The sequence below is a fragment of the Crotalus tigris genome, unplaced genomic scaffold (assembly GCF_016545835.1).
Source record: "Crotalus tigris isolate CLP2741 ecotype Arizona unplaced genomic scaffold, ASM1654583v1 scf7180000018164.764771, whole genome shotgun sequence".
NCBI classification, from domain to species: Eukaryota; Metazoa; Chordata; class Lepidosauria; order Squamata; family Viperidae; genus Crotalus; species Crotalus tigris.
In genome coordinates, this window is record NW_024096858.1 from 103,157 (window position 1) to 130,233 (window position 27,077).

Here is a 27,077-nt window from a genome sequence, read left to right on the forward strand (position 1 = left end):
GTCAGATTCATGGCAAGATCAAGGGTAAAATTGTGCCTACATTAAATGAATATAGACAGGTGCATTTTTCAATTGAATTGTGAATGCACAATAGAGAGAGGATACATTTTGAAGGCTTCCACCATTCCACCAAAAAAGTAGCCAGTCTCCGAACCCCATCCCACCCCAAATTTTAAATGTTTCACACATTGATTCCACATATATTGTGGCTTTTGTGGTGTAGTCAGTAAACAGGAAGGGCTGTCAAAGGCTTGATTTAAGGCCGCAAAAGCCATGTCATCTCCATGCAAGTTCATAATCCAACAAATTCCATAAAACTCAAAAGACCAGAAACAATAGCACTTGTGGCCTTGCCCCCAACTGGGATAAATTGCATTGCAGATTTCTGTACAATCCCATCCTTCTTCCAAACTTATTTCAATGAGCAGGACTGCCAGCTATAAGGGCCAAGGGTGAATTCTTTTTTTAAAAAAAACTTGACTTTATTTTAAAAAAAGTTAAAAAGGCAAACCAGATGGGCTCAAAGGAGTCACACACGTATTTTTTTTTCTGTGTCAATTTTACATAAAGATACCTTTCTGAATTCCTACTACAAGGTAAAGTTTGGAATTTATCCAGTCCTAAATAAAATCCAAGCTAGCTGAATGCGTCCCATCATGAGAAAGCCTTTCTTTATATTTTTAGTTGATGGCTTTGCCATATCAGAATTAAAAGTTGGAAGCAGAATCATAGAGGATAAATGGAGTTCCTTTGACTGCTGTGGTTGAGGAAATTGATAACTAAAAGTGCACTTAATCTGCCCAGAGGTTATGATTTTAAGTTGACCAGAAAGCATGTAGCCTTATATTTCTAATTCAGTTACAAAGTGATTCAGATAATGAATGTAACTGCTGTGTTCATTCCAGGACTCGCACCATACTGTTTTGGGCGAGAAATTTAAAACACGGTATATCACAGAACCTCATAAGAAGGCACGCAACTACGGGAATTTTGAGAAAAAATTCAAGATGTATTGCACCAACTGCCATCACGACTGGGGAATCGTTGTGAAGTACAAGACCTTTAACAACATGCCCATCATCAAAATTGAGAGCTTTTCCGTGCACGATGTTGTTAGCAACAAGCAGATTCATTTCGGAAAATGGAAGGATGTGGATTTTGCAATGAAAGACTTCGATATTGAAGAAATGTCTGAGTGAAGTGCTGCCTATTCAAACTTCTGTTTATAATCTTGCACGATCTAGTTAATTCTGCTTTTAAAGTCAAATTGGTAACTGGGGTACCATTAACTTTCCAGTTATACTCCGGTGTAAATTCAAACTCCAAGCTAGCTTTGACATCTGTCTGACCCTTAGCCTGCTTTCATTAATCAATGTTTCTTCAAAAAAAAAAAAAAAAGCTGATCTGTTGCCACCGCTGTCTTTTGATTATGCAATTTAATAACAAAGGTATATATTTGAAACTTTAAAGAGTCATTGGTCATTTGTGGAGGCTGGGAGTTAAGGGGTAGTTTTTAAATTATAGCTGTACTTGGCTATTTAAAAAAAAAGGTCAGAGACGTATAGCTGAAGATATTCCAATAAGTTTAAAGTGAGGTTGAATCAAAATGACCACTAATAGTGATATTTAAGAAAGCCAAGTTTTCATCCTTCAGATTTTAAGACTAAAGCAGGGGTAGGCAACCTTGGCTCTTTTATGACTCGTGGACTTCAACTCCCAGATTTCCTGAGCCAGCCATGCTGGCTCAGGAATTCTGGGAGTTGAAGTCCACGAGTCATAAAAGAGCCAAGGTTGCCTACCCCTGGACTAAAGGTACTATATCAATTAGAATCTATTGTTAGGATCCCATTGCTGTTGCAACATTTTATTGCTCAGAACCTCAAAGCATGTTCCTTCCTGATAAAGCAAAGATTTATTCTTTATCTCGAACCGGTTTCCCAAAAACAAAGTAAAATCCACAAAAGGTTCTACCTGATTTTTGAAAAGGCATCTGTTACAAATAGCTTTAATCCTGCGGTCCCATGAACGAAGGCACATAAGAAGGAATGCACACACGCCAAAGAATAAAGAGCCGAGTCATTTAATCGTTTTAGCAGTATTAAAAATTTCAAGGAGGGATTTTGATTAGCGCTTTTAATGCAACAGTGCTGGGTTAGTAACTTCTTAGGCAGATAGGAAAAGGAAACTGGTACGGTTAAATGCTGTATAAAAGGTTGAAAAGTATCTAGCCTCCACGTACATGGGTGATAAAACGTTTTTGTTCCACCTACAAGTCCAAAATAGACGGATGAAATGCAGTGCTGTAGAAAGGATGAGTTCAAATATACACGTAAAACAGGCTAGTGGCCAAAAGGTTAGGGCGGACAGTGTAAAAACACCCTTTACCAGCCCTTGCTTCAATTCTGCTGAGAACACGTCCCCCAGCAGCCACAGCCAGCCCTGAAAGTCTGGACACTGTAGTCCTAATACACTTGGAAGGCACTACGCTGGGGAAAACCGCACATAATTCCCTCGTTACTGTATATTTTGGTTTTGTTTTTTTCTTCATAATTACAGCATTTATAATTACTGAGCCTCTGTCCTCTGAAAAAGGTGGGCTTTCTGGATATGAGCAGTGCTTCATTTGGGGGTTAAGATGCCATTTTGCGAATCATATAGTTCAAGATACCACCATTACGAAAGTAGGTGAGCTCCACGTCGGTGTCAAACCTCATGACGGCTTGAAAGGTTTTTCCTGTGTCCAACTGTGGAGAGAACACAAAGATGACAAGGAGGATTAAGGAAAGCTACCATGGTTTAAGACAGGGGTAGGCAACCTCGGCTCTTTTATGACTCTTGGACTTCAACTCCGAGAATTCCTGAGCCAGCTATTCTGGGAGTTGAAGTCCAAGAGTCATAAAAGAGCCAAGGTTGCCTACCCCTGGTTTAAGAAGTTCAAACGGGGACTTTTAAAAAAAAATTATGTCAAAACTCCAAAGAAATAGGATCTCCTTGGAAATAACATTACATCACTACACATTCTTTCCTGGATGCATTCTTTGGGTGTCTCCTAACTTCTTAAATGAGCAATCTGAGGGGTCGGGGACATGAAAACAGTGTTCAAAGGTGCACACACAATATTTCAACAACTGTGGGGCTCAGGGCTGCACATATTACTTATTCAGGCAACACCCATTAGAACACTCGCCTCACAACTAGAACTTGCCATTCAACCCAGTGGTAAAAAGTTGCTTTTCACTGAATTAAAAACTCTTTTGTTTCTTCTGGGAGTCTGAACCCCAGAAGGCTGATCCTCTCTTCTTTGTACTAGCCCCTTAGGCATTGGAACACTGCTGTCATGTCATCTCTAGTCTTTATTATTATTAAACTAAACATACCTAATTCCAGCAATTGTTCTTCATATGGTTTAACCTCCAGTCCCCTGTTCATCTCTGTTGCTCTTCGCTGCATTCTTTGAATTTAGTCTGACTTGCTTCAATAGAAGCAAAGGCTTCCATGCATGGGAATTCTGATTTATCACATTTTAGCAATAGGAACAGCACTTAGACTTGTATACTGCTTCACAGAGCTTTACAGCTCTCTCTAAGCGATTTACAGAGTCAGCCTGTTGCCCCCAACAATCTTGAGTCCTCATTTTACTTCGAAGGATGGAAGGCTGAGTCAACCTTGTGCTGACCAGGAATTGAATTCCTGGCAGTGAGCAGTGAATTAGCCTGCAATACTGAAATTCTAACCACTGCACCACCACAGCTCTTTTATAAGGGAACATAACTCAAAATCCCTTGATTATTTCTATGCCCAAAGACTGCTAATATTTTCAGGCTTAGGCACCCTTTTCATTCCTTAAAATCTTGCAAAATCATCAAACCTTGAAAGATTTCAGTGATTCAAAGTCAATTCAAGAGCTTGTTCAGACTCCAAATTTCATTCCTTAAACCTGACGCGCAGCCACCCAACATAACTGCACGCTCTTCATGTATGTACACACAGATACATAGCATTGCTATACAGCAGGGGTCCCCAACACCGGTCTGTGACCAGTACTGGTCCGCGGCATGCCAGTAACCTATCCACACAAACAAACAAAGCCCCATCTGCCAGATGTAGGCAGCATACAAAACCACACCCCCACCGGTCCGCAGAAAAATATCTCTCCACGGAACCGGTCCCTGGTGCTCAAAAGATTGGGAACCTCTGCTCTACAGTATTAAAATAATGCCACCCCTGGAAATGCTTACTTTGATCTGGATATTCATTCTGGGCGTCAGGTCCTCAGGAATAATAATTGTGTAACGTTCCCGCCCTGTCAGTCCTAGGCTCTCTGCATCCTGGCCCGGGAGATATTGTAGGGGAATAACTCCCATGCCCACCAGATTACTGCGGTGAATCCTCTCATAGCTCTCTGCAAGGACTGCTTTGATACCCTGAGGAACATACACACACGCGTTAATAGTTAAATTAAAAAGTTGTAGAAGTGGCAACTATGCAGACAGAAGATCTCAGGTCCATTCTTAACACTTCTAGGTAGGATTGGGAAAAAGTCAATAGTTGGTGATGCTGTGCTAGATAGATCAGTGGTCTGCCTCGAAGAAGTAACTTCTCCATTTTCTGGTCTTAAGACATTTGAGAAGTTTGCCAACCGAAAGCTGCAAAGCAACAAGTCAACTTTCCCTCAAAAGGGCAATCCCATCATAAATATGAACTGAAGGAAGACATGGCAGGCAGAGGCAGAGGACCACTGAAAAATCCAAATATATAAATGCACATATATTGTGTATAAATGAAGCAGTGTATTTCAGTCTGGAGCTTGAACCTAGAACAGGGGTAGGCAACCTTGGCTCTTTTATGACTCGTGGACTTCAACTCCAATGCTGGCTCAGGAATTCTGGCAGTTGAAATCCACGAGTCATAAAAGAGCCAAGGTTGCCTACCCCTGACCTAGAACTTATGGAAGCTAAATTCATCCGCTGAACCAAAATCTTGAATGTCTCTCGTCAGACTTATTGGGCAAAACATTCCTCTACTCCTTTCCCAGATCCTGAACATACCATGAATTTGGGGGGGGGGGGAACTATTAAAATGCCTAATTTCAGTGGTAATATATCAGCGTGCTTGGGGGCTCAGGGGTGGCCATTTGAAGGACTCAGTTTGCAGAAAGTCCCCTAATCCTCTTTGTTGCTCTTCACTGGACTTTTTGAATTTAGTCCGACTTGCTTCAATAGAAGCAAAAGCTTCCGTGCATGGGAATCCTGATTTATCACATTTTATAAGGGAATATGACTTAAAACCCCTAGATTATTTCTATGCCCAAAGACTGCTAATATTCTCAGGCCTAGGCACCCGTTTCAAGCCATCATTCTTTGAAATCTTGCTAGATCATCAAATCTTGAAAGATTTCAGTGATCTGATCCAAAACAATATACAATCTCATTGGGCTCTGAACAGATACAGTTGGGAGAAACAAATGCAGTACTGCCCTTGGATGTCCTGCTGCTAAACCCCAATGTTTTAATTTTGGCATTAGGGCCTATTCAGACATAATGCCTAGCTAGGACTAAGTACGACTAAGTACTTCATAACAAGTAGTACATACAGTTGAAGTTGAAGTACTGACGATGGGGAACAGTATCTGCACAAAGGACTTAAAACTGAAGTTGAACCTGCTGAACACAAGTCAACAGTACGACAAGGTGGCTAAAAAGGCAAATTTGGGCTGTATCCATCAAGTTTAATTTTCAAAATCAGAGGAATGGATCCACTGTATTGGTCAGAACCCACTTGGAGTGCAAGGACGAATTCTGTCCATAACTCTTTCAGAAGGATTCAGTCAAAGGGTAACAGGAGCAAAGAAATGCAATGAGAAGAATTAGGGATGTTGATTAGTTTGGAGAAAAGATAATTGGGGGGGGGGAAGAGGTGAGGGGATATGACAGCACTTTTAAATTGTTTGAAGTTGTAAAAAGAAGGTCCAGATCCGTTCTCTACAGTCCCATAGAATACAGATAGTCTTCAGCTTATGACCACAATTGAGCCCAACATTTTTGTTGCTAAGCGAGAGAGTTTTGTTAAGTGAACTTTGCCCCATTTTACGACCTTTCTTGCCACAGTTGTTAAGTTAGTGACACGGTTGTTAAGTGAATCTGGCTTCGGCGTTGACCAGCAATTGTCTCAAAAGGGGATCACATGACTCCGGGACGCTACAACCGTCATAAATGTGAGTCAGCTGTTCAGCATCTGAATTTTGATCCTGTGACCATGGGGGTGCTGCAACGGCTGTGTGAAAAACAATCGTTAAGTAACTCTGAATGGTCACTAAACGAACCGTTGTAAGTCGAGGACTGCCACGTAAAAAAACGTCAACCTACAAGGATATATCTGAAAGAAAAAAAAAACCCTCCTAGCAGAAAGAGGGGTTTGACACGGAGATTGAACAGACAACAAAAACCTGAGAGCAGAAGATGGGACTCCCATTGATTTATCCCATGGGTAGGCAACCTTGGTTCTTTTATAACTCGTGGACTTCAACTCCCAGAATTCCTGAGCCAGCATGGCTCAGCTTGGAAACCTCTCCCTTATCCCTCAGCATGGCTGGCTCAGGAATTCTGGGAGTTGAAGTCCACGAGTCATAAAAGAGCCAAGGTTGCCTACCCCTGGTTTATCCAAACCTATGATGTTATGACACTTACCCTTCCTAAAATAGCTTACTCACCAGTAGGAAAGGCCCCTTGGCAGCCCAGTCCCGGGAGCTTCCCGAACCATATTCCTTACCGGCCAGTATGATGAGTGGGTGGCCGTCTTTTTGGTATCTCTCAGAAGCATCAAATACGTCCAGCTAGAGGCACCGAATGCAATTGAAGCTCAATTAGGGAAGCAATGTGATTCCTTCCTTCTATGTCTATTGCAGATGAACTCATTAGCTATTATAGCATAATGCCTTTTACACTAATACAGGGCTATAAAAAAATAATGAACTATGAAAGCCCAGTTGGCTCCTTCCCTGTAACTCATTCATTTGCCAAATGAAACTAATGGCCCTGTATCTCTACTCCAATTAATGCTCTTATATATATCTTATAAGGATATATATATACCTTATCCTTTCCACCAATTTTTCTTCTAATTTCTTTATAACTGTAGCCTTGTTCACTTAATAATACTATTTTACATCGCTTTCTGGACAAGCAGTCAACTCTTTGCACCATGACTTTAATTTTATTACGTTTTACAAGCTCACTAAATGAAAGAACACAAAAAAACCCAACCAGCCTGATAGCGATCACATAACACACTGACAAATGTCCTCCTCTCAGCTTCAATACAGGACATCAATAACTGAATCCCACTGTGATCTGATTGGCTCATTGCCAAATCAAGATGACATCTGATTGGCTCTCTAAACACTCATGCTCATTGGCTACAATCAGATGAAGGAAAGCTACCTGATGTTAACCTAAGCAAATTGTGCTTCCTTTTTCTGGTTATTTGGCTATAACTTTTCATGGAATACAGTACAGATAATTGAACAAACTTTCTGGCGTTACATTCTTGATTAAATTATCTTTCCATTGATATATAATTTTATGGTATTACTCCCCCCCCCAAAAAAAAGTGGTGTTATTAGCCATCAAACCTCAACAATACACTTTTCCCAAAAGGTTTCCACAATTTTGGCCACTACTGTATATAAGCACCCTGAAGCCTACTAAACACATAGATTGAAACTTCTGTCTGAAAGGACACAGTCCTGCAATAGCGGGAAAGCCAAAACTACCCCGGTCATGGGGGCAAAACCTAATGCTGGGAGAGAAAATACTTACAGTTTCATCACATGGGAAGTGGATGGTTTGCGGGGCCTGCTTCTTAAGGAATTTGTTCAATAAGCGTATGTTTGCAAATGTTCCTCTCGCCATGACAGCATCATTGCCCCGGCGTGAGCCGTACGAGTTGAAATCTCGAGGAGTGAGACTATCGGGATGCAAAAGAGACAAGGCTTAATATTCAAAAGTTTAATAAATAAGCAGAGAGATTCAATCCCCTGACATGTAGCTTCAGTCAGTGAAAGATCTATAATAGTACATAGTAGCCACTCAAACCACCTTGATTTGACAGTATTATCTCAAAGGTTCAGTTGGCGGAGTAGCTATGCTAAGAGGAAGGGTTAGGGCAGGGGTAGGCAACCTTGGCTCTTTTATGACTCGTGGACTTCAACTCCCAGAATTCCTGAGCCAGCCATGCTGAGGAATAAGGGAGAGGTTTCCAAGCTAAGCCATGCTGGCTCAGGAATGCTGGGAGTTGAAGTCCACGAGTCATAAAAGAGCCAAGGTTGCCTACCTCTGGGTTAGGGTGAGAAAAACAAAAATCTTTCAAGCCTTCTCTAACCTGGACCCTTCCGATTTGTTGAGATGCAACTCCAAAATTTTCTACCATGCTGGTTGACCATTCTTGGACACCCAATCCCAATCATGTCTTTCGGATGCTATATTTGAAGATATCATCTTCTAAAAGATGATCAAGGAAGAATAGGCTTTTGGGGCATCTCCAAAACATTTTCAAAACATTTAAGAACATTTTTAAATGATCCCTTGTAATGGTACGTGACAAAACCTTGAGAAACCGGCAAAGCAATGTTGCAAAGATACAGCCTGAAGCTGCGTAACAGATAAGAGGAAGAGGCTCGGAAGGGACCGCCCCTTATCTCCTCAGTCTATAAATGAAATGGCGGGAGATCCGTACTTTCAGATTCTGTTAATGTAGCCTTTACAGTGAAGAAGTAGCAGCTTATCTGGTTTGTTTCTCCTCTGTATATTCAGGAAGAGCGACATCCCTAACACAAACAAAAAAAATACAAGGGGCTAAATATGCCAGAAAGATGTTTCAAGGCATGGTAGAAAGAAGGTGGTAATAAAATTTGGAGGATTTAAAGACTGAGGACCTTCACACAAAGCATGCTGGATGGGGAACACTGGGTGCTGAAGTCCACACAGCTTAAAAAAGCTGAGGTTGAGGAACATTGTTCCAGGACACAGGTGACTAGACAGCATGTTTATAACTATGAATGTGCTTCTAAAATGATTCAGAAAATATCCTTTGCCCTTGTGCATGGAAAGCATTTCTCTAATATTCGTTAAAGGAACTATCTTTCTTCTAAGTTAGGATTGGAGTCTGAGGCTGGAAAAAAAAAATCAGGAATCTAGACACAAGAATTAGCACAATGAGGAGAGCAGTTAGAAACTATTTCTTTTCAGCACTGGCAGTAGTTATGTAAACCCAGTAATTGGGTTCTAGACATCGCTGTTGAAATCTACAACCGAGTTACTAAATCAGTGGTTCTCAACCTTTCTAATGCCGCGACCCCATAATACAGTTCCCCATGTTGTGGTGACCCCCAACCACTTATACATCACCGGGTACCAGGGGCATGGCCAAAGAAAAGGGGGGGAAAATGGCGGACAGCCTTGTTTGGCGACCCCCGTGAAATGGTCGTTCGACCCCAAATGGGGTCCCGATCCACAGGTTGAGAACCACTGGACTAAATGATGGCGAAGAGAGTAGGCAGAATTTCTTTGTCCAAAAGGAATTCCTCTCCCTCGGGGTGTGGACTGGACTCACCCTCTGCTAGTTAAGTAACGGGCAGCCGGACTGTTCCTTGCTATATTCCCTGCAGGAGATATATGGTCAGTTGTCACAGAATCGCCGAGATTCAGCAGGACATAGGCATCAACTATAGATTTAGGGGGAGGAAGCTCCAGGGTCTGGGGAAAAAAAACAGATCAGCAAAATAGGTTCATGTTTGTTGGTCAGGCATATAAATAAGGACTGGTTTATGAGAAGAGAAATTTACCCAGCTTCCATTAGATCCAAAGTATCTAAGAACTGGCCGTTCTTAAATCATATCGGAAAAATCTGAATGGACATAGCCCTTCTTTTTTTCTCACTTTGTGCTATTTTGCGTGGAATTTGGGGGAACCACAAATTCTAGGAAGATCAGTGTTTTAAAATAATCACTAAACTAGCTATTCCCAAAAGCAAATAGGAAATAATTCATGTAGATAATTCCTTAACCAGGGTTACGAATTGCGGCGGGGGGGGGCAGTTCACATTCCCCCCTTCTATTTGTATATCCACCTTTTCTCCTGTATCCAAATAGTCTAAAGATTATAAACTGAATGTGTTATTCAGAGCACTGACCTAATTAGAAAGAAAATCTAGTTCAGGGGTGTCAAACTGCCGGCCCGCGGGCCGGTTTCACCAAACTGAAGCCGTGCCCACCCCATTGCCGGCAATGCAAAAAGAGTCGCGATACGTCGCGACACATCACGTGATGAGTTTGACACCTGTGATCTAGTTACTTCAAATACTTTTGCAAATGTAAAAGCTTTATTTCCTACTAATAAATACTCATTTTAATGATCCTTCCTTCCTTCCTCCCTCCCTCCCTCCGTCCCTCCCTCCCTCAAGAGACTTCCTATAAGTCACACTTTGTTAGTAAACATGCTACTTTTGTTTTTACTTTACAAAACTTTCAGAGAAACAAAAAAATCCCCACTTAAATAATTTAAACAAACCACAACACACAAAGCATGTTTGTCAGAAAATTCATCAAAAGGCCACAGAAAGAGAATTACCAGGTTTTCAAAAAATGGAGGAGATTTAATATACGTGGATTTTGGATTCCAACCATATAGTTTGTCTGACGAGACCTCTAGGTCATTCCAGGATTTATTTACTGTCTGAAAAATTTAAAAAAAAATGAGGATACAAACAGCAAATGTAAATATTCTAAATCCCTTTATCTCCAGACTATGGATAAACAAGCAATGTCAGAAAAAAGTTCTTTTTGATCCAGAAACACATGAAAACAAATGCAGGCTTATGTTTATTGTGCAATTTCTGAACTAAGGGCTCCATTCTTTTACACATTCATCTAACCATGGTTATTTTTCTAACTCAAAGTCTGGCTGACCTGATTAAGTCTGAGATCAGGAGAATCAAGTAACGTGCCTATCCCAGAAATTTCACTGCTTCCAACAAAGTTTACATTTTGCTTCCATCAAAATTTGGTCAATCCCATACTGGCACTTTCCTTATCTTTCTGGTGATTTTTTTATTAGAATATCATTATCTCACCCAGTTTACAAAGAAAACTCTTTCTTGTTTTGGGGAAAACCTTTATAATTTTGACTGAAATTTTAACTTGCAACTAACAAGAAGCAAAAGTAACATCTGAGCAAATGCAGAAATTAAGTATTACCTCTATTTTCTGGTAGACCTCTTTAAACATTCCTGGAATTACATATTGACGTTCAATTTATGTTTAAGAACGTTCAATGACGTTCTTAAACATAAATTGCGCATGCACATATTTCAAACACAATACACCTTGTGTAACTCTTCTTAAGGGAAGAGTTTCAGGGGAAAAAAAAATATTCCTGGGAAAAGAGAAAGTGCGGGAAGGAAACTCAAAACAACCCACCTTGATTCTCCTGGATAAAGTAACAGTAGAGAGAAAGTCTGGCTGAGGAATTCTGGGAGTTGAAGTCCACAAGTCTTAAAAGTTGCCAAGGTTAGAGATCCCTGCCCTAAACCATTTCAGATAAGTGGTTGTCCACTTTCTTTTTGAAAGCCTCCAGTGATGGAACAGCCACAACTTCTGGAGGCAGACTATTCCATTGGTTGATTTGGAATGGTGGTTAATGATAAACAAGATAGAAAGTTACAAAAATACCCATCTTCTAAAACTTAATGTCTAAATACCGCGATGGGGTATTTTTACGTAAAGAATCTTAAGGTATTCGTTTCAATTATAATCATTTCATACTACTAGTGGGTATTTCTTTGAATAAGGCTAAGAGGTCATTCATCTCCTGATTTCAATCGATCTCTGCCAGGAAAAGGTGAAAGCGGCAAATGAAAATAATTCTGGAGGCAACATTGCCCCTCCCTCCCTCCCTCCCTCCCTCTCTCTCTCTCTCTCTCTCTCTCTCTTTCCTTTCTTTTCACATTTTAGTGTCTTAATTCATGTGTGGTCCTTCTAGTTTGAAGTGAATATTTTAATTATTCAGATTGTAGGATTGACCGCTTCACCTGGCATTGGCAATGCCAAAAATGTAGGGGAGGCCATAGACTACATCTGCAACATTTGTGCTTCCCTCAATATCGAAGTGATCTCAACGGTCAGAAAGAACATAAAGGACCTGGAAGAAATTGTTCCTAAACCTGAAAAAAGTGAGCCTGCATTCTAATTCTCTCTTTTGGAGTACAAGTAATCCTTTTTTTTTTTTTTAAAGAGTCCATGTAGTTCTTAAGTTTAATGACCATACTTGGGACTGGAATCTCAGTCATTAAGCAAAAGGGTCATTAAGTGAGACAACCACACAATTACCTCAGTCAGCGATTGTAATCCCAGACCCCCCTGGTTGCAGTTTTAAGTGATATCCCAGGTCATTGAGCGGAAGGAATCAAAGGTAAGGAGATCTAATGGAGAGGGGAACCCTTCAGGTTGCGGAAACAGAGCTAAAATCCTGATTATCTCAAAACCTTGATAATTTTAGCTCCTTTTCTGGACCTCCCCCTTCCCCCCCCCCCAAAAAAAAACAGAAGAGAGGGGCAATTCTTTGCAGGCTGGAAATCTCATCTTGATGGGGTAGAGCTGAGATTATCACCCCAGCAGGTAGCCAGCTCCCAGAGATGAGAGGGAGTCCTCTCAGCTTGCAATCTTCTCTGCAGCGCTTTCCCACTGACTTTCTGGGGAAGCCAGCAGAAAAGATTGCAAATGGCAATCACATAATTGCAAGGAGCTTAACAACTGGCCATCCAGTGTCACCATCATATGACCATGGGAGAGGTATACAAATTTATAAGGGCTGGGGGTGCTTATTGGTCATAAAGCACCCTTTCGAGATCTTCATAACTTTGAATAGTCATTCAACAACCTGTCGTGACTAGTTCTAACCTTGAAATCCGTTACAATGCAGTTATGTTGGATATCATGTTTCCTCCTCCAGTGCCTCCACCCTTCCAAATGAAGAGGCAATATACTTAAATAGGAGTAGGCAGGGATGGGCCTGCATTTTGTTCTCGTAGTGACTAAATGGATGTCTCCAAGAAAACCACAAGCAGTCATGCACATTAATCTTATTCCTCAGCAATTTATACTAAGAAGCTTTTTTGGGGCAATGAAGGAAATACATTAATATTGCACAACTGTATGTGTCTCACATTTCCCTCTGCTGCAAATAGGTGTGGGGAATACTCATGAAATCCGGTGTCAATGTACCTGCAGTTCAGATTGGATTTCTTTCCAGACACTTTTCATTTAATAGTTCTGTTGAGACTTGATACTGGGGATGAACTGCCATAGAACCCATCTCTCAGCGAGATAAACCCATAATCTGATAACCCGTTCTGAAGAGCCATAGTGGATGTCCTATATCAGAGGTCCTCAGGCCCCAACCCCCAGGCTGAGGTCCCTACCGGACCTTGAGCCATTTGGAACCGGGTGAGCGCACACACATGCTCCATTTGCATGAGTAGCGGGTGTTGCATGCCCACCGTTCGTGTAAATGGAGCTGAATGCATACGCTTGCCCGCCACTCACACAGAGCCCATCCCCTCCCCTCCCCATGCCAGTCTGCAAAGCTGGAAAAGTTGGGGAACTCTGTGCTATATAATAGTTTAAAAGTCTTGGTAGTCATATTATATAGATCCTGTTTGGCATTTCCATTAAACATCCCTGGGCTAGAAGTTGGGACATAGCTGAACTCAGTAGATAGCTACTTATCTAGCAAAGGTTCGGAAAGACCGAAAGCTTTCTCCACTTGTCAGATGATGCTCTGTAACTAAACTAATTCCTGTTGCTAGGTAGGGACTTTTCCCTAAATGCATGTTTCTTCTTGAATAGATGCATAACGATGGATTAATTTAGCCATCAATTGAGATGGCATTCCTGATATACTCCTGTGGTGGATCCTGCCAAATTTCAGGTTCCTTCAGGAATTTCAAAGTGGGGAGGTTTCTAAAAGTATGCAGAACATGTCACATTTGAAACATTTTGGACTGAGAAGACTGTTTCAAGTTCAAAGTGCCTTGTTTTGAGTTTAGACTAGAAGATTATCCCAATTTTGAAATGTTCCAGCCAGTCCTATGTTGAATGAAGAACACTTTTAGAATAGGACAGTGTGACAATGTTTCTGGTGAAATTTGAACAGTTTGGGACTTATTTTGACTTGTAAGGGGATATTTTTAGCTCAAACCATTTTTATAGCCCTCAAATTGTCAGCGATTCTGAGCAGTTAAAACCCCAGTGGGAGAGAGTCATGCTGTACCAGAAGAAAAGTTCTTAAACATAAATTGCGCATGCACATATTTCAAACACAATACACCTTGTGTAACTCTAGGCTTGAAGGGGTTTCTCCAATGGGACCTCGATCTGATGGACCCAGATGACTTTTCCAGGAATTCCCCAGTGATAAACCTGTATCCTTCCCTTGTGGTAGAGATTATGCCAAGCTACTTTGACACCTTCCTTTATTTATCTATGGAGATTCTCAGTCATCCAGGTCATGGTTGTCCCAAAGGTGCTTTTTCAAAAGGCAACTGGATTTTATTTTTGTATACTTGATGACTGGTATACTGCTACTATAGCCGTATCTCTGAAAGGCAAACGTTGAAAAAAGATAGCATAATAAATTAATTCCTCAAGTTCTAAAACACTTAATCTTTTCTTGGACAAAGGGCCTGTAATAGTTTTAGAATATTTAAATGTGCAGCTAATAACACATTAATGATGGCAGTTTCTTTTTTACTTTTACTGCAGTTATTAAGCTTGTTGGGACTCGTCCACAGAATCGCTTTGTAGATATTGTGTCTCAGATGATGTCAAAAGCAGAGGATCTAGCAAGACAATTTCATCCTATTGGTAAGATGATGGAGATTGCTTGATGATGTCGGTTATATGCTCCATTGATGTAACATAAGTTTTGTGAAATCATCACTTTTTCCTGTGATCTGAACAAAAGCAGACTCTTTCTAAGAGCATCAAGATGTGATATATCCATGGACATATAGATATACACACACATACATTACATAGATACGTTAATCATTATGTAATACAGTCACACCATTCATCACAAAAAAGTGTAATCCAGTTCATTGTAATATAGCTTCATAATAGAGTTTGTATTCATAACATATTCCATAATGCATAATACAGCTGAATTTTCATTTCAAAATAGTATAAACTGCATATTAAAGTGCGCTATGTTGTACAATTCACATTATGAGCCATCGTGGAGCAGTGGCTAGAATGCAATATGGCAGGCCTTTCTTTCTTCTAAGGTCAGTAAAATGAGAGGACACAGATTGTTGGGGGCAATATGCTGACTTCATACACTTAGAGAGGGCTGTAAAGCACTGTGAAGTGGTATGTCTTATTGCTATTGCTATGCTGTACAATTCACATTACAGCTCGGTATATTAAACATAGTACATATAACATACTACTAAGCAAAACAAACTTACCTAACACAAGATATAATGTCATATATTGCACCATAATTCTAAAGAGAACTCAAAGCACATACTGTCTCTCTCTCATCTCTCTCTCTATTATCTATCTATCTATCTATCTATCTATCTATCTATCTATCTATCTATCTATCTATCTATCTATCTATCTATCTATCATATCGTTTTATCCATTTATCATATCTATCTAATAGATGATAGATATAAATAAATGATAGATAAGCATTTATTTATTATATGTCATCTATCATATCTATATCTACTTATTATATCTATATCTATTATATCTATTTTATCTATCAAATAGATGATAGATATAAATAAATGATAAATAATCATTTCATCTATCATCTCATCTATTTATCATATCTATCATCTATGTATATCTATCATATCTATATCTATCATCTATTTAATATATCTATATATCAATTTATATCTATCATCTCTCTATCGATCTATCTATCTATCTCTATAGCTATCTGCTCTATGTCTGTCTGTCTGTCTAGCTATCTATTTATCTGCTCTATCAGCTCTCTCTCTCTCTTCTCTCTGTGTTATCTCTCTATCTCTTAATCTATTATGTTTATATTTCCATCCAATTTAGACTATCATACACTGTGGACAATGCAGTTTTTATTTTACATGTGATTTATGTGGCCACCCTCTGACACAGGTAATTCTGAGAGGCATACAAGAATTAACAAACACACAACTACAACTCTTGTACCCAAGAATGAACAATCCCATTCACCAAAAAGACACATTGATCACAGCAGTTCTCACCTAACCTCGCCCGAATGCCTAAGAAAACAACCAGGTCTTTGGTGGGGGCCATCTGAATCTCTGGCAGATGCTGTTCTCCAGTGAGCAGCAGACAAGATTTTCTCAAGACAGCGTAAGATGGTAGACAGTACACAACAGAACAGTACATAATGGAATATAACCCAGTGGAGTGGAAATAAATGAGTAATAATGGAAAGGAATATGTGGTAGGGCAAAGCAAATGCAAAGCAATTCACAGTATCAGATAACAGCACAGAGTAATATATATTAATATTACAAACCACAAAATACTGTACAACCACATGAAAGAATACAGAACAATGCATTAAAAAACACAAAGCTCAAAATGATACTATGGTATAAGATCTCCATACCATGCAATGCTCTATGTGCAAGCTAATATATACAGCATTTAATTATTTCTGTAACAAATGCGCGTAGGTGGCAAAGGAGGATAAAAGAACCATTATCAGTTTAAAGAAAGAAAAAAAAGACAAAATCAAGATCCCCAATAAAAAAAATCGCATAAATCAACACCAGAGTGCCATTAACAGCCATGTCTTCACCGCCTTGTCAAAGGCCAGCATGCAGTGATACAGACCATATGTTCTAGCCTGACAGAACAATACAATACATAGTGCTATAGGTTATAATACACCTTGAATTATGATGTGAATAAAGAGATCTCTCTGCTCTTCATTGTAGGCTTTCAATACATTTTTTAAAAAACCTTTCCTTTTTCATTAGATAACATGTCTGTGATGAAGAATCAATGTTACGGGACCCAGAAGTATGAGCAGTGGATAGTCGATGTGCAGAAAAAAGCTGTGGTGTTACAGTTGCCAAATAAGGAAGAAGAAAGCCGAGTCTGCAGGGCTCTTTTTATTTGCACACAGCACCTCCGGGTGGGTAACTTCCTTCTTTAGAGCCCTGGTGGTACAGTGGTTAGAGTGCAGTACTGCAGGCTAATTCTGCTGATTGCCAATTGCCAGCAGTTCTATTCTCACCAGCTCAAGGTTGACTCAGCCTTCCAACCTTCCAAGGTCGGTAAAATGAGGACCCAGATTGTTGGGGGCAATATACTGGCTCTGTAAACTGCTTACAGAGGGCTGTAAAGCACCATGAAGCAGTATATAAGTCTTACGTGCTACATTGCTATTCTTCTCGGGAAGCAACCATTTCTCTTGCCTTGTTGCTCTATTGCCCTTGTGCTGTGTTTCTCCTGTCCTGTTCCTTAATGTTTGGCATTACTGTAGTCAACGGAGTATTTAGAGTATCTTGGTTTGTTATGAGCATCAGATGACTGCTGCAAGAACCAGTACATGTAACTCATCCTGTTCAAAATGACCGTGTTGCATTCTGAATTGTTTTGCTTACTGTCAGGTAGGGGTTTTTTTTTTCCAGTTGCATCTAAAAATGCTTAAAAAAAACAACAAACTTTGCTGAATACTTGCAATTCCAGTCTAGTGAATTGGAAGGGTCTCTCACTTGAAATGCTGCCTTTGGAGTTCAAATCAGTTGCCTTATGTTTAAAAGAGGCCATTTTGATCTTTCCAGATGTGCCTCAAATGTGAAAGATTATTGAAGCAAGTCGTTTGAATTCAGAATGATTCAAGTTTGAAATATCACATCACTACGGGGAGCCTTCGGGTTACAATGGCAATTGGGAACAGGTCGTAAATTGTCACTTGACTGTGTTACTTAGTTATTTCCAGTAGTCCCTATTGCTACTATTAAAGGAAGACCACCTGTGATTGTAAGGATTTTCCCCTCCCCTTCCCTTCCCCTCCTGAGTGTTGCTTGCTGCCATGCTTTCAGAATGACATTTTTATGGGATAAAAATAAGGTAAATAATATTCTTATCACAGAAATACAATGATGCCTTAATCATCAATGAAGACGCCCGAACCAAAGATGCTTTGATTTATCTGAAGGATTATTTTGAGGATACCAAAAATGGCAACTTCGATAATATTGAACAGCATCTGGCTTCAAATTTCGAAGGTGTTTTATATATATATAATGTCCCTACATTCATGTTGCTTTAATGAGCCAAACATATTTCTATGCCAACAGAGAAACTTGACTTTCAAAGTAGATTAGAAGCAATACACAATAAACAACATAATTGTCTTGTCTTCCAGTAATACTTCAATCATTTCTCATCTGTCTGTCTACTATTTATATATCTTATCATCTCTCTCTCTCTCTCTCTCCCTCTCTCCATATATATATAATCTCTCTCTCTCTCTCTCTCTCTCTCTCTCTCTCTCTCTCTCTCTCTCTCTCTCTCTCCATTAATCTGTGTCTATCTCATCTCTCTATCATGTCTGTCTGTCTGTCTCTCTCTCTCTCACATACACACACACACATATATCTTCTCTAATTTTATCATTTTCAGCTCAAGGTTCATATGGTTAATTGCTGATATATTATCATCTAGTTCCCTGTATGATAAAAAACTAGCATGATATGGAAAAAGCTATTTTTCAAAATCATATTATTAAGTTATTATACTTGAGAATTAGGTCAAAACATAGAACAGGCCAGTGCTAAGGAACTGGGGGGGGGGGGAGAGGGAGAGACAAATAGACAGCGAGAAAGAAGCATGTGAATAAAAGAGATACTCTATAACGAGACAACTGATAAAAGTTTATCATAAACCAGTTCCAAGAATTAAAAAAAAAAACCTGATCCATACTGCCTTGGATGGAAGATGAAATGCAAAATTATTGTAGTTGATTTTTGAATCCTTTAAAAATGCAGCTATCTACCTATATCAGGGGTAGACAACCTTGGCTCTTTTATGACTCGTGGACTTCAATTCCCAGAATTCCTCAGCCAGCCATGCTGGCTCAGGAATTCTGGGAGTTGAAGTTAACGAGTCATAAAAGAACCAAAATTGCCTACTCCTGACCTATATGTAAACAAGTACAATAAAATGTTAATTATTGATCTGTATGGTGTTAGGTTATAGTTTTGCAGGAAAAGTGTCTCTTATCCATCCTTAGATAATTGTATTTTTCTTTCTCCCAGTTAATTTGCCAGAACTCACAGCTGCTTCCGAGGATGAATCCAATGAAAACCCTAAATTGGAAGATATTACAGAGATTCTGGGAGAGGTATATCATGTCAACCCTGAGACACGTACCATTCTCTTCGTGAAGACAAGAGCACTGCTGGCAGTAAGAAACTCTTCCAATCTGGAGGGAGTGGGATTCCCCCCCCCATTTTCTGCTATGTGTGGCTTAACATTTAAGATCAGCTTACCTATGTTTTGATATGGGTGGAACATTTCCTCTGGCATGGGACCCCAATGCACTCTTCTAACCAGCTGGTGAGCTGCTGAAGGCCTTCCGCTCACCTGGTAGCTGTCATGGTTCCGACAGATGAAACTCTTCAAAGAACTTCGAGGCATTGTTTACCTTAAAGAATCTTTATTTAAGTAGCATAGCATCCCCAGACATAGGCCAAGCCAAAATCTGAATTCCCCTCCCCTGAGCACATTATAAAGGTGCGCAGCAGTTAGGGTGCAGGCCGCTTTAGCTGACTGTGTTCAGCAGGTCAGCGGTTCAAATCTCATCAGCTCAAGGTTGACTCAGCCTTCCATCCTTCCGGGGTAGGTAAAATGAGGACCCAGATTGTTGGGGGCAATGTATATATATATATATATATATATATATATATATATATATATATATATATATATATATATATATATATATATATATATATGGCGTACACCGCTTAGAGAGTGCTCGCACTTAAAGCGGTATATAAGTCTCATAAATAAATAAATAGTATGAAAGCACAATTCCCTCCTCTAATTAGCAGTCATAAATCACATTCTCCAATTAGTTTGAAATGCAGGCTTTCCCTCCAGTTCTTTAACCCGCCATTTCTTATCATTTCTTATTTCAAAAAAAACCTTGGTTCTCACCCTTATACAGTATTGTTATGTCTAACTAAACTCCCATGCACATTCCTCCTCCTCCCCCTCAGTACCACCTAATTCTAAGAGTAAAACATAAAGTAAAGGAAAATGGCTGCATCTCCATATGTTGTCAAAGCAAGAACATCCGATGTTAGCAGCGTTGACATCAGCATCATAAGAAAGGGTAGGGTCAATTTTGGCATCCCTCTCTTCTTGTTACTGGTTGTCCTCAGGTTAGGACAGAAATTGGGAACGGAATTTCCAGTGTTAAGCAGTGTGCTTGTTGTTATTATTAAAATGTAATACTGTAGAGATATTTCCAAAGTTCTGTGATTATGTACAAAGGGGCAGGTCTTTATATGCACAACCACGCCAGCCCAATCTGCCAAATGAAACTTCGATCCCTATTAATTATCACAACTGAATTTTACAGGCATTGAAGAATTGGATAGAAGAAACACCTGAACTTAAGCATCTGAAGCCACAGGCACTGATGGGACGTGGGAAAAGAAACCATTGCACAGGTGAGGAAACTTGGATGGACTGTATAGGTTAGGGATGGGTGGTGAACAGATAGTCCTCAACTTATGACCACAATTGGCTAATCCAGGCAGTTGCTAAGTGCTAAGTGCTAAGGTTGTCTCATTTTACAACTCTTTTTGACATAGCTGATCAGCGAATTGTAGCAGTCATGAAGTGAAACCAGCTTCTCCACTGATTTGGCTTGTCAGAAGCCAGCTGGGACAGTCCCAAATAGTCATCCCATGATCCTGGACACTGTAACCATCATAAATGCATGCTAGTTGCTGGGAGAGTTGTAAGTGCAAGGACCACAGTCCTAAGTCACTCTTCTCAGTGCTGTGGTAACTTCTGATGGTCACCAAACAAATGGTGGTGAGTTGAGGATTAACCCCTGTCCTGTGCCAAGCTTTCAAGTGCAACTTAATTAAGAACTTGACACCTGTCCATGTTTTGTGTTTTATGGCACTGAGATTATCAGCAAGGTTAGGTTCTTTTGGCACAGTGTATTTTTTTTTTCTTGAGCACCCTCTGCCGACCTGTGATAAAGAGCAATATTTGTGTGATTGGATACTCTGGTTTCTCCTCTCTCACCTCTCTTAGGCATGACCCTCCCAAATCAAAAGGGGACTTTGGATGCCTTCCAAACCAATGGGGACAGCAAGCTTCTAATAGCAACGTCAGTTGCTGACGAAGGGATCGATATTGCTGAGTGCAACCTGATCCTGCTTTATGAATATATAGGCAATGTCATCAAAATGATACAAGTCAGAGGTAGGTTGGCAAAATTATTCTGTGAGACCTGAATGTAGAGGTTTTAATTATATTAACTGAAGGTCACACGTCCATCCTAGTGCGAAATACCGTCAGATATATAGTGATTCAGCAAGCCATACTTTATTTGGGTCTATTATGCAAACACAAGGTCCTTTTGATATTGGAGATATTATGCAATGCTTGGAACCATTGTTGGACTTCTCCAATCCAACTACGGTTAATGAGCATAAGTGAGAGCATCATCATCATCATTAAGCAATGTCATAAAGCAAAAAAATCATGACTGCTAATTTTCAGCAGCAGTTTGGGCAAATCTGGTTTCAGTCATTCGCCATGATGTTCAAGCATGTCTTACAACAGAGCTGGTACCGTACATTGGCAGCTAAACAATAGCATTGTGGTCTCCTGCCCAATGTAACCACACCATACATTGTTAATAATAATAATACTATGATTTACAATTTCTTACCAGCTTCCCCATTGATTTTGCTTGTTGAGAGTAGGCAGCAAATGTTGCAAATGGTGATAATAGGATTGTAGGATCCGGTGGCTGCCAGAATTGCACACTGGTTGCCAAGTGCCCTTGTCACAATCACATGACCATTGAAATGCTGCAAGGGTTGCAACTTTGAGGACACATCATAAATCTCCCAGGTTAGCGTTGTAACTTTGAACAGTCACTGAATGTGTAATTGCTAATCAAGCACTAACTGTATTCCTTGTTTGGGGGCCAATTTTCTTTTTTTAAAAAAAAACAAGTTTTATTGGTTTTTTAACTTTTACATCAAAGTGCTTGAGAAAGGTCTTTGGTTATTCAGGTTTTCTCCTCGAAGCACGAAGCTGAAAACACCAGCCTGAAGATGACGAATGGGACTTCGTCGAAACGTCGCCAAGACACTTCCAATTTTACGCGGGAGAAAACCCGAATAACCAAAGACCTACATACAAACACCCGCGAAAACCTCAGAAAACATATATATATATATATACTCAAATTAATTCATTAAGTGTTCCCCCTCTGTTTCCCTTCAGTAGTATAACATATTTAGGTTAATCCATTTCTACATTATATCTATATAGATACAAATCCTGTTTTTAAGCTTTACTGATTTAGAATTATCATAATCCAATTTAATCTTGAATAAACATATTATTAGCACTTCGGGTACCCCTTCTAAAATATACATAATATTCCAACAATAACATTCTAATATTTCCAGATATATTCTATTTCTTAGTCTAATAAGTCATTGATTAGTACCAATTTTTCTCTTATCACAAATCTTTCTTATTTCTTCTTCCACTACAAAAGTTATCCTAGTTAAGATAAAAAAATATTACTCTATTTTGTATATATAATCTATCAGTCAATCTATTTTTGTAACAAAACAAGACAAAAAAAAAATCACTTCAGTCCATTAGGTAAGATTCAAATCTCATCCAAATAATTATCATATCTAAAAGAAACCTATTGTTACACAAATATATCACCTTGCTAACTTCACATATAGCAATTTTCAATGCCATCAACCAGCGTCTTTCTGTACTTCCTACAAGTTTTGGGGGTGGCTGTTTTAAATAACTCTGCTCTTTCATGAGTGGATGAAAGAGCCCATCTCCCACTTTTCAATTGCTTTATAAGTGAATAATATTCAGTTGTAGGTCTCCATCCTGGGCTGGGCTAAACTTGCCCAGGTCAATGGGTTCAGCGAAAAGAAATAAATTGAAACACATTAAGATAGAAGTCTAAAAGCCACTTGGCCCTTATCTGTTTTGGTTGTCATTCTGGATAGCGTAACACTTTTTGTAAAGCAGATCTTTAACCTGAGGATCTTCCTCGACATTGTAATCATTGCTGGTAGATAGATAAGAGGTCATGACTAGAAGGGTCTCTTGTAATGCCAGTTATAGTTTCATTTGAAGAAGGTGGTCTTGGCAACAATTATTCATGACTTGATCGTGGAGAGAGAAAGGGATTATAAGAGAGTATTTTGACACATAAAAGGGAATACTGTACACTGGACTGTTTGTTTAGCATGCTTATGGTTGCCAGAACGGGCACCCTTCTTTCATTATACTTACTCTTGTAATTCTTCTTCTCCAATGAATGTAAGCATGAACACTAATTCCCTTCTTGATAATTATCCCAGGCTGAGGTGAGCATTGAAAAGGGCAGGGGAGTGGAGAAAAGGGGAAAGCTGAAGTAAAATGGTTAGAGGTAAATAAAACCTGAAGGTGTGAGATGGTGTAAGTCTTTGCAATTTCAAGCCAGAAAGCACAATAGTGGTCATGTGTTTTCCCAGCTAGTGTCTGCTTTCCTTAGCAATGGAATTGCTAGTTCCTATTATGGTCACTAAAAGAATACTACCTCTAATGTGCCATCTCCAGGTCGTGGAAGAGCAAAAGACAGCAAGTGCATTCTTGTGACGAGCAAAAAAGAACAGGAGGAGAAGGAGAGATACAATTTAGAAAAGGAGCAAATGATGAACAGAGCTATTGAAGAGGTACAGAGCTGGGATGAAAAGATCTTTGCACAGAAGGTGAGCAGTTTTTCAGTGAGGGCTTTCTAATGTCCCATTCAGCCTGGTGGTGGTGGTAGGGGGGGGGGTAACCTGCATTTTAAAATGAGCAAAAGCCTGTTCAAATGTAGAAGCTGCTGTTTTCCAATTTTGCTTTCTGCCAAGGTTTGGTTGTCATTATTTCATTTTCAGGATGGGTGGTGGTGGTGATGGTGGTGGTGGTGGAGGCTGATTCAGGACAACATTCCTGGGCTCTTGAGAGTAGATGGTGCATTGTGACTTGAATTCCATCTTTCCCTCTTCACCCCAGATAAACGTATTTCAAAAGCAGCTAATAAAAATGCTAGATTCCAAGAAAAAACCGACAGAATCAAAACCCTGGAAAAACAATAGAGTTCTCTTGTGTGGCAAATGCAAGAATCAGGCCTGCAGTACGGAAGATCTCCGGGTGATTGAGGTAACCTCCTGTTGCTGCCTTAGCTTCACGGTGGTTTTTTTTTTGGGTGGGATATGTGTTGGAGGGTACAGACCGGTTCCGCTCCAGTTCAGTTCTGAACAAAGCCTGATTCAGTCCAAATCTGTGCTTTGGAGTTTCAAGATTTGAATCAATAAAAAGATTTATCCGTAGACTATAAATCAGGAAAGAAATATGCCTGCATCTGCTTAATTTTTTGGCAGAATAAAATGAACACCAGTGATTGAGTCTTTAGAGAAGTGTTTTTTTTTAATTTCTTTTCTCTCTGGACCCCTTCCCGCTTTTAAAAAATTATGAACCCCCCAAAAAACCCCTCCCTTTTGTTTGTATGGGTTATGTTTATTGATATTTATCGTATTGAAAATTAAAACTGACCCATTTGTTGCCACTTCCGTTTCTCAACAATTGTTTGATGGGATTTTAATATTACATTTATTTTTCAACAGGCTGCCAAATAATTTTGATTTTGCAGCCTTCAGGGACACCCAGAGCTCCTCACATCATAATTTAAGAAATGCAGCTTCAGAGGAGATTGAGGCAAAGTTTTAGCTGGAAAGTGTTAAGGCTTTCATTGCTATATACAGTATTTTTAATAGTTCCTCTGCGCGTTCTCTATAATAAGACGTGTCAGGACTAGGGTGCAGGAAGCACAGCAAATAAAAGGCATCTGTTTGATTTTAAAGTTCAAATTTACCCAAGAATTAATTTTTTTTATTTTTTTTTTAAAAAGATTATTAAATTAAACCTTTCAATTGAACAATTCCTTTAAAGCTTTGCACAGCTGATTATACAGCTCCGTGAGTTTTGGGTACATTTGCACTAAAAGGAGTGAAGAAAATAAGTATTAGCTTTGGCCTGTCCGATTGTAAGGGTAAATTTTAGCACTTTGTACTTCTGTTCACTGTAAGAACATTCAGGGAGAGGCCCAGCCTTTGGGTTGCACATATAGAGGTGGAGTGTGGTAAATGGAGCTCTAACTTTCTAGTCCCTTTGAAGTGGTCAGATTCATGGCAAGATCAAGGGTAAAATTGTGCCTACATTAAATGAATATAGACAGGTGCATTTTTCAATTGAATTGTGAATGCACAATAGAGAGAGGATACATTTTGAAGGCTTCCACCATTCCACCAAAAAAGTAGCCAGTCTCCGAACCCCATCCCACCCCAAATTTTAAATGTTTCACACATTGATTCCACATATATTGTGGCTTTTGTGGTGTAGTCAGTAAACAGGAAGGGCTGTCAAAGGCTTGATTTAAGGCCGCAAAAGCCATGTCATCTCCATGCAAGTTCATAATCCAACAAATTCCATAAAACTCAAAAGACCAGAAACAATAGCACTTGTGGCCTTGCCCCCAACTGGGATAAATTGCATTGCAGATTTCTGTACAATCCCATCCTTCTTCCAAACTTATTTCAATGAGCAGGACTGCCAGCTATAAGGGCCAAGGGTGAATTCTTTTTTTAAAAAAAACTTGACTTTATTTTAAAAAAAGTTAAAAAGGCAAACCAGATGGGCTCAAAGGAGTCACACACGTATTTTTTTTTCTGTGTCAATTTTACATAAAGATACCTTTCTGAATTCCTACTACAAGGTAAAGTTTGGAATTTATCCAGTCCTAAATAAAATCCAAGCTAGCTGAATGCGTCCCATCATGAGAAAGCCTTTCTTTATATTTTTAGTTGATGGCTTTGCCATATCAGAATTAAAAGTTGGAAGCAGAATCATAGAGGATAAATGGAGTTCCTTTGACTGCTGTGGTTGAGGAAATTGATAACTAAAAGTGCACTTAATCTGCCCAGAGGTTATGATTTTAAGTTGACCAGAAAGCATGTAGCCTTATATTTCTAATTCAGTTACAAAGTGATTCAGATAATGAATGTAACTGCTGTGTTCATTCCAGGACTCGCACCATACTGTTTTGGGCGAGAAATTTAAAACACGGTATATCACAGAACCTCATAAGAAGGCACGCAACTACGGGAATTTTGAGAAAAAATTCAAGATGTATTGCACCAACTGCCATCACGACTGGGGAATCGTTGTGAAGTACAAGACCTTTAACAACATGCCCATCATCAAAATTGAGAGCTTTTCCGTGCACGATGTTGTTAGCAACAAGCAGATTCATTTCGGAAAATGGAAGGATGTGGATTTTGCAATGAAAGACTTCGATATTGAAGAAATGTCTGAGTGAAGTGCTGCCTATTCAAACTTCTGTTTATAATCTTGCACGATCTAGTTAATTCTGCTTTTAAAGTCAAATTGGTAACCGGGGTACCATTAACTTTCCAGTTATACTCCGGTGTAAATTCAAACTCCAAGCTAGCTTTGCCATCTGTCTGACTCTTAGCATGCTTCCATTAATCAATGTTTCTTCAAAAAAAAAAAAAAGCTGATCTGTTGCCACCGCTGTCTTTTGATTATGCAATTTAATAACAAAGGTATATATTTGAAACTTTAAAGAGTCATTGGTTATTTGTGGAGGCTGGGAGTTAAGGGGTAGTTTTTAAATTATAGCTGTACTTGGCTATTTAAA

The 27,077-nt window shown here is 39.5% G+C and overlaps 2 protein-coding genes across 3 annotated transcripts in view; both read left to right on the forward strand.

The window, feature by feature from the left end:
• The window catches only part of DDX58 (DExD/H-box helicase 58), a 33,538-nt gene extending 32,140 nt beyond the window's left edge, over positions 1-1,398 (forward strand). For both annotated transcript variants that reach the window (XM_039348623.1, XM_039348622.1), the window contains one exon: positions 906-1,398. In XM_039348623.1, coding sequence (XP_039204557.1) covers positions 906-1,199 — 294 coding nt within the window. In that variant the 3' untranslated portion in view covers positions 1,200-1,398. The remainder of the gene's footprint in view (positions 1-905) is intronic.
• A 9,182-nt stretch (positions 1,399-10,580) lies between these two features.
• Positions 10,581-26,996, forward strand: LOC120310315 (antiviral innate immune response receptor RIG-I-like). The gene is made up of 12 exons (XM_039348616.1): positions 10,581-10,684; positions 10,816-10,874; positions 12,043-12,225; positions 14,816-14,917; positions 17,062-17,219; positions 18,183-18,318; positions 19,351-19,499; positions 20,682-20,772; positions 21,371-21,541; positions 23,933-24,084; positions 24,374-24,520; positions 26,442-26,996. The coding sequence occupies exons 1-12, from the start codon at positions 10,581-10,583 to the stop codon at positions 26,733-26,735; spliced, it is 1,746 nt and encodes a 581-aa protein (XP_039204550.1). The 3' UTR covers positions 26,736-26,996.
• Positions 26,997-27,077: the final 81 nt, after the last annotated feature.

What these genes read in the sequence shown, in the direction of transcription:
- LOC120310315 (XM_039348616.1), top strand. Translation starts at nt 10,581, where the DNA reads ATGTTTGTCAGAAAATTCATCAAAAGGCCACAGAAAGAGAATTACCAG. An exon ending in GAAAACAAATGCAGGCTTAT is followed by an intron (nt 10,875 to 12,042) that starts GTTTATTGTGCA and finishes TCTAGTTTGAAG; the next exon opens with TGAATATTTTAATTATTCAG. An exon ending in AGACAAGAGCACTGCTGGCA is followed by an intron (nt 19,500 to 20,681) that starts GTAAGAAACTCT and finishes TGAATTTTACAG; the next exon opens with GCATTGAAGAATTGGATAGA.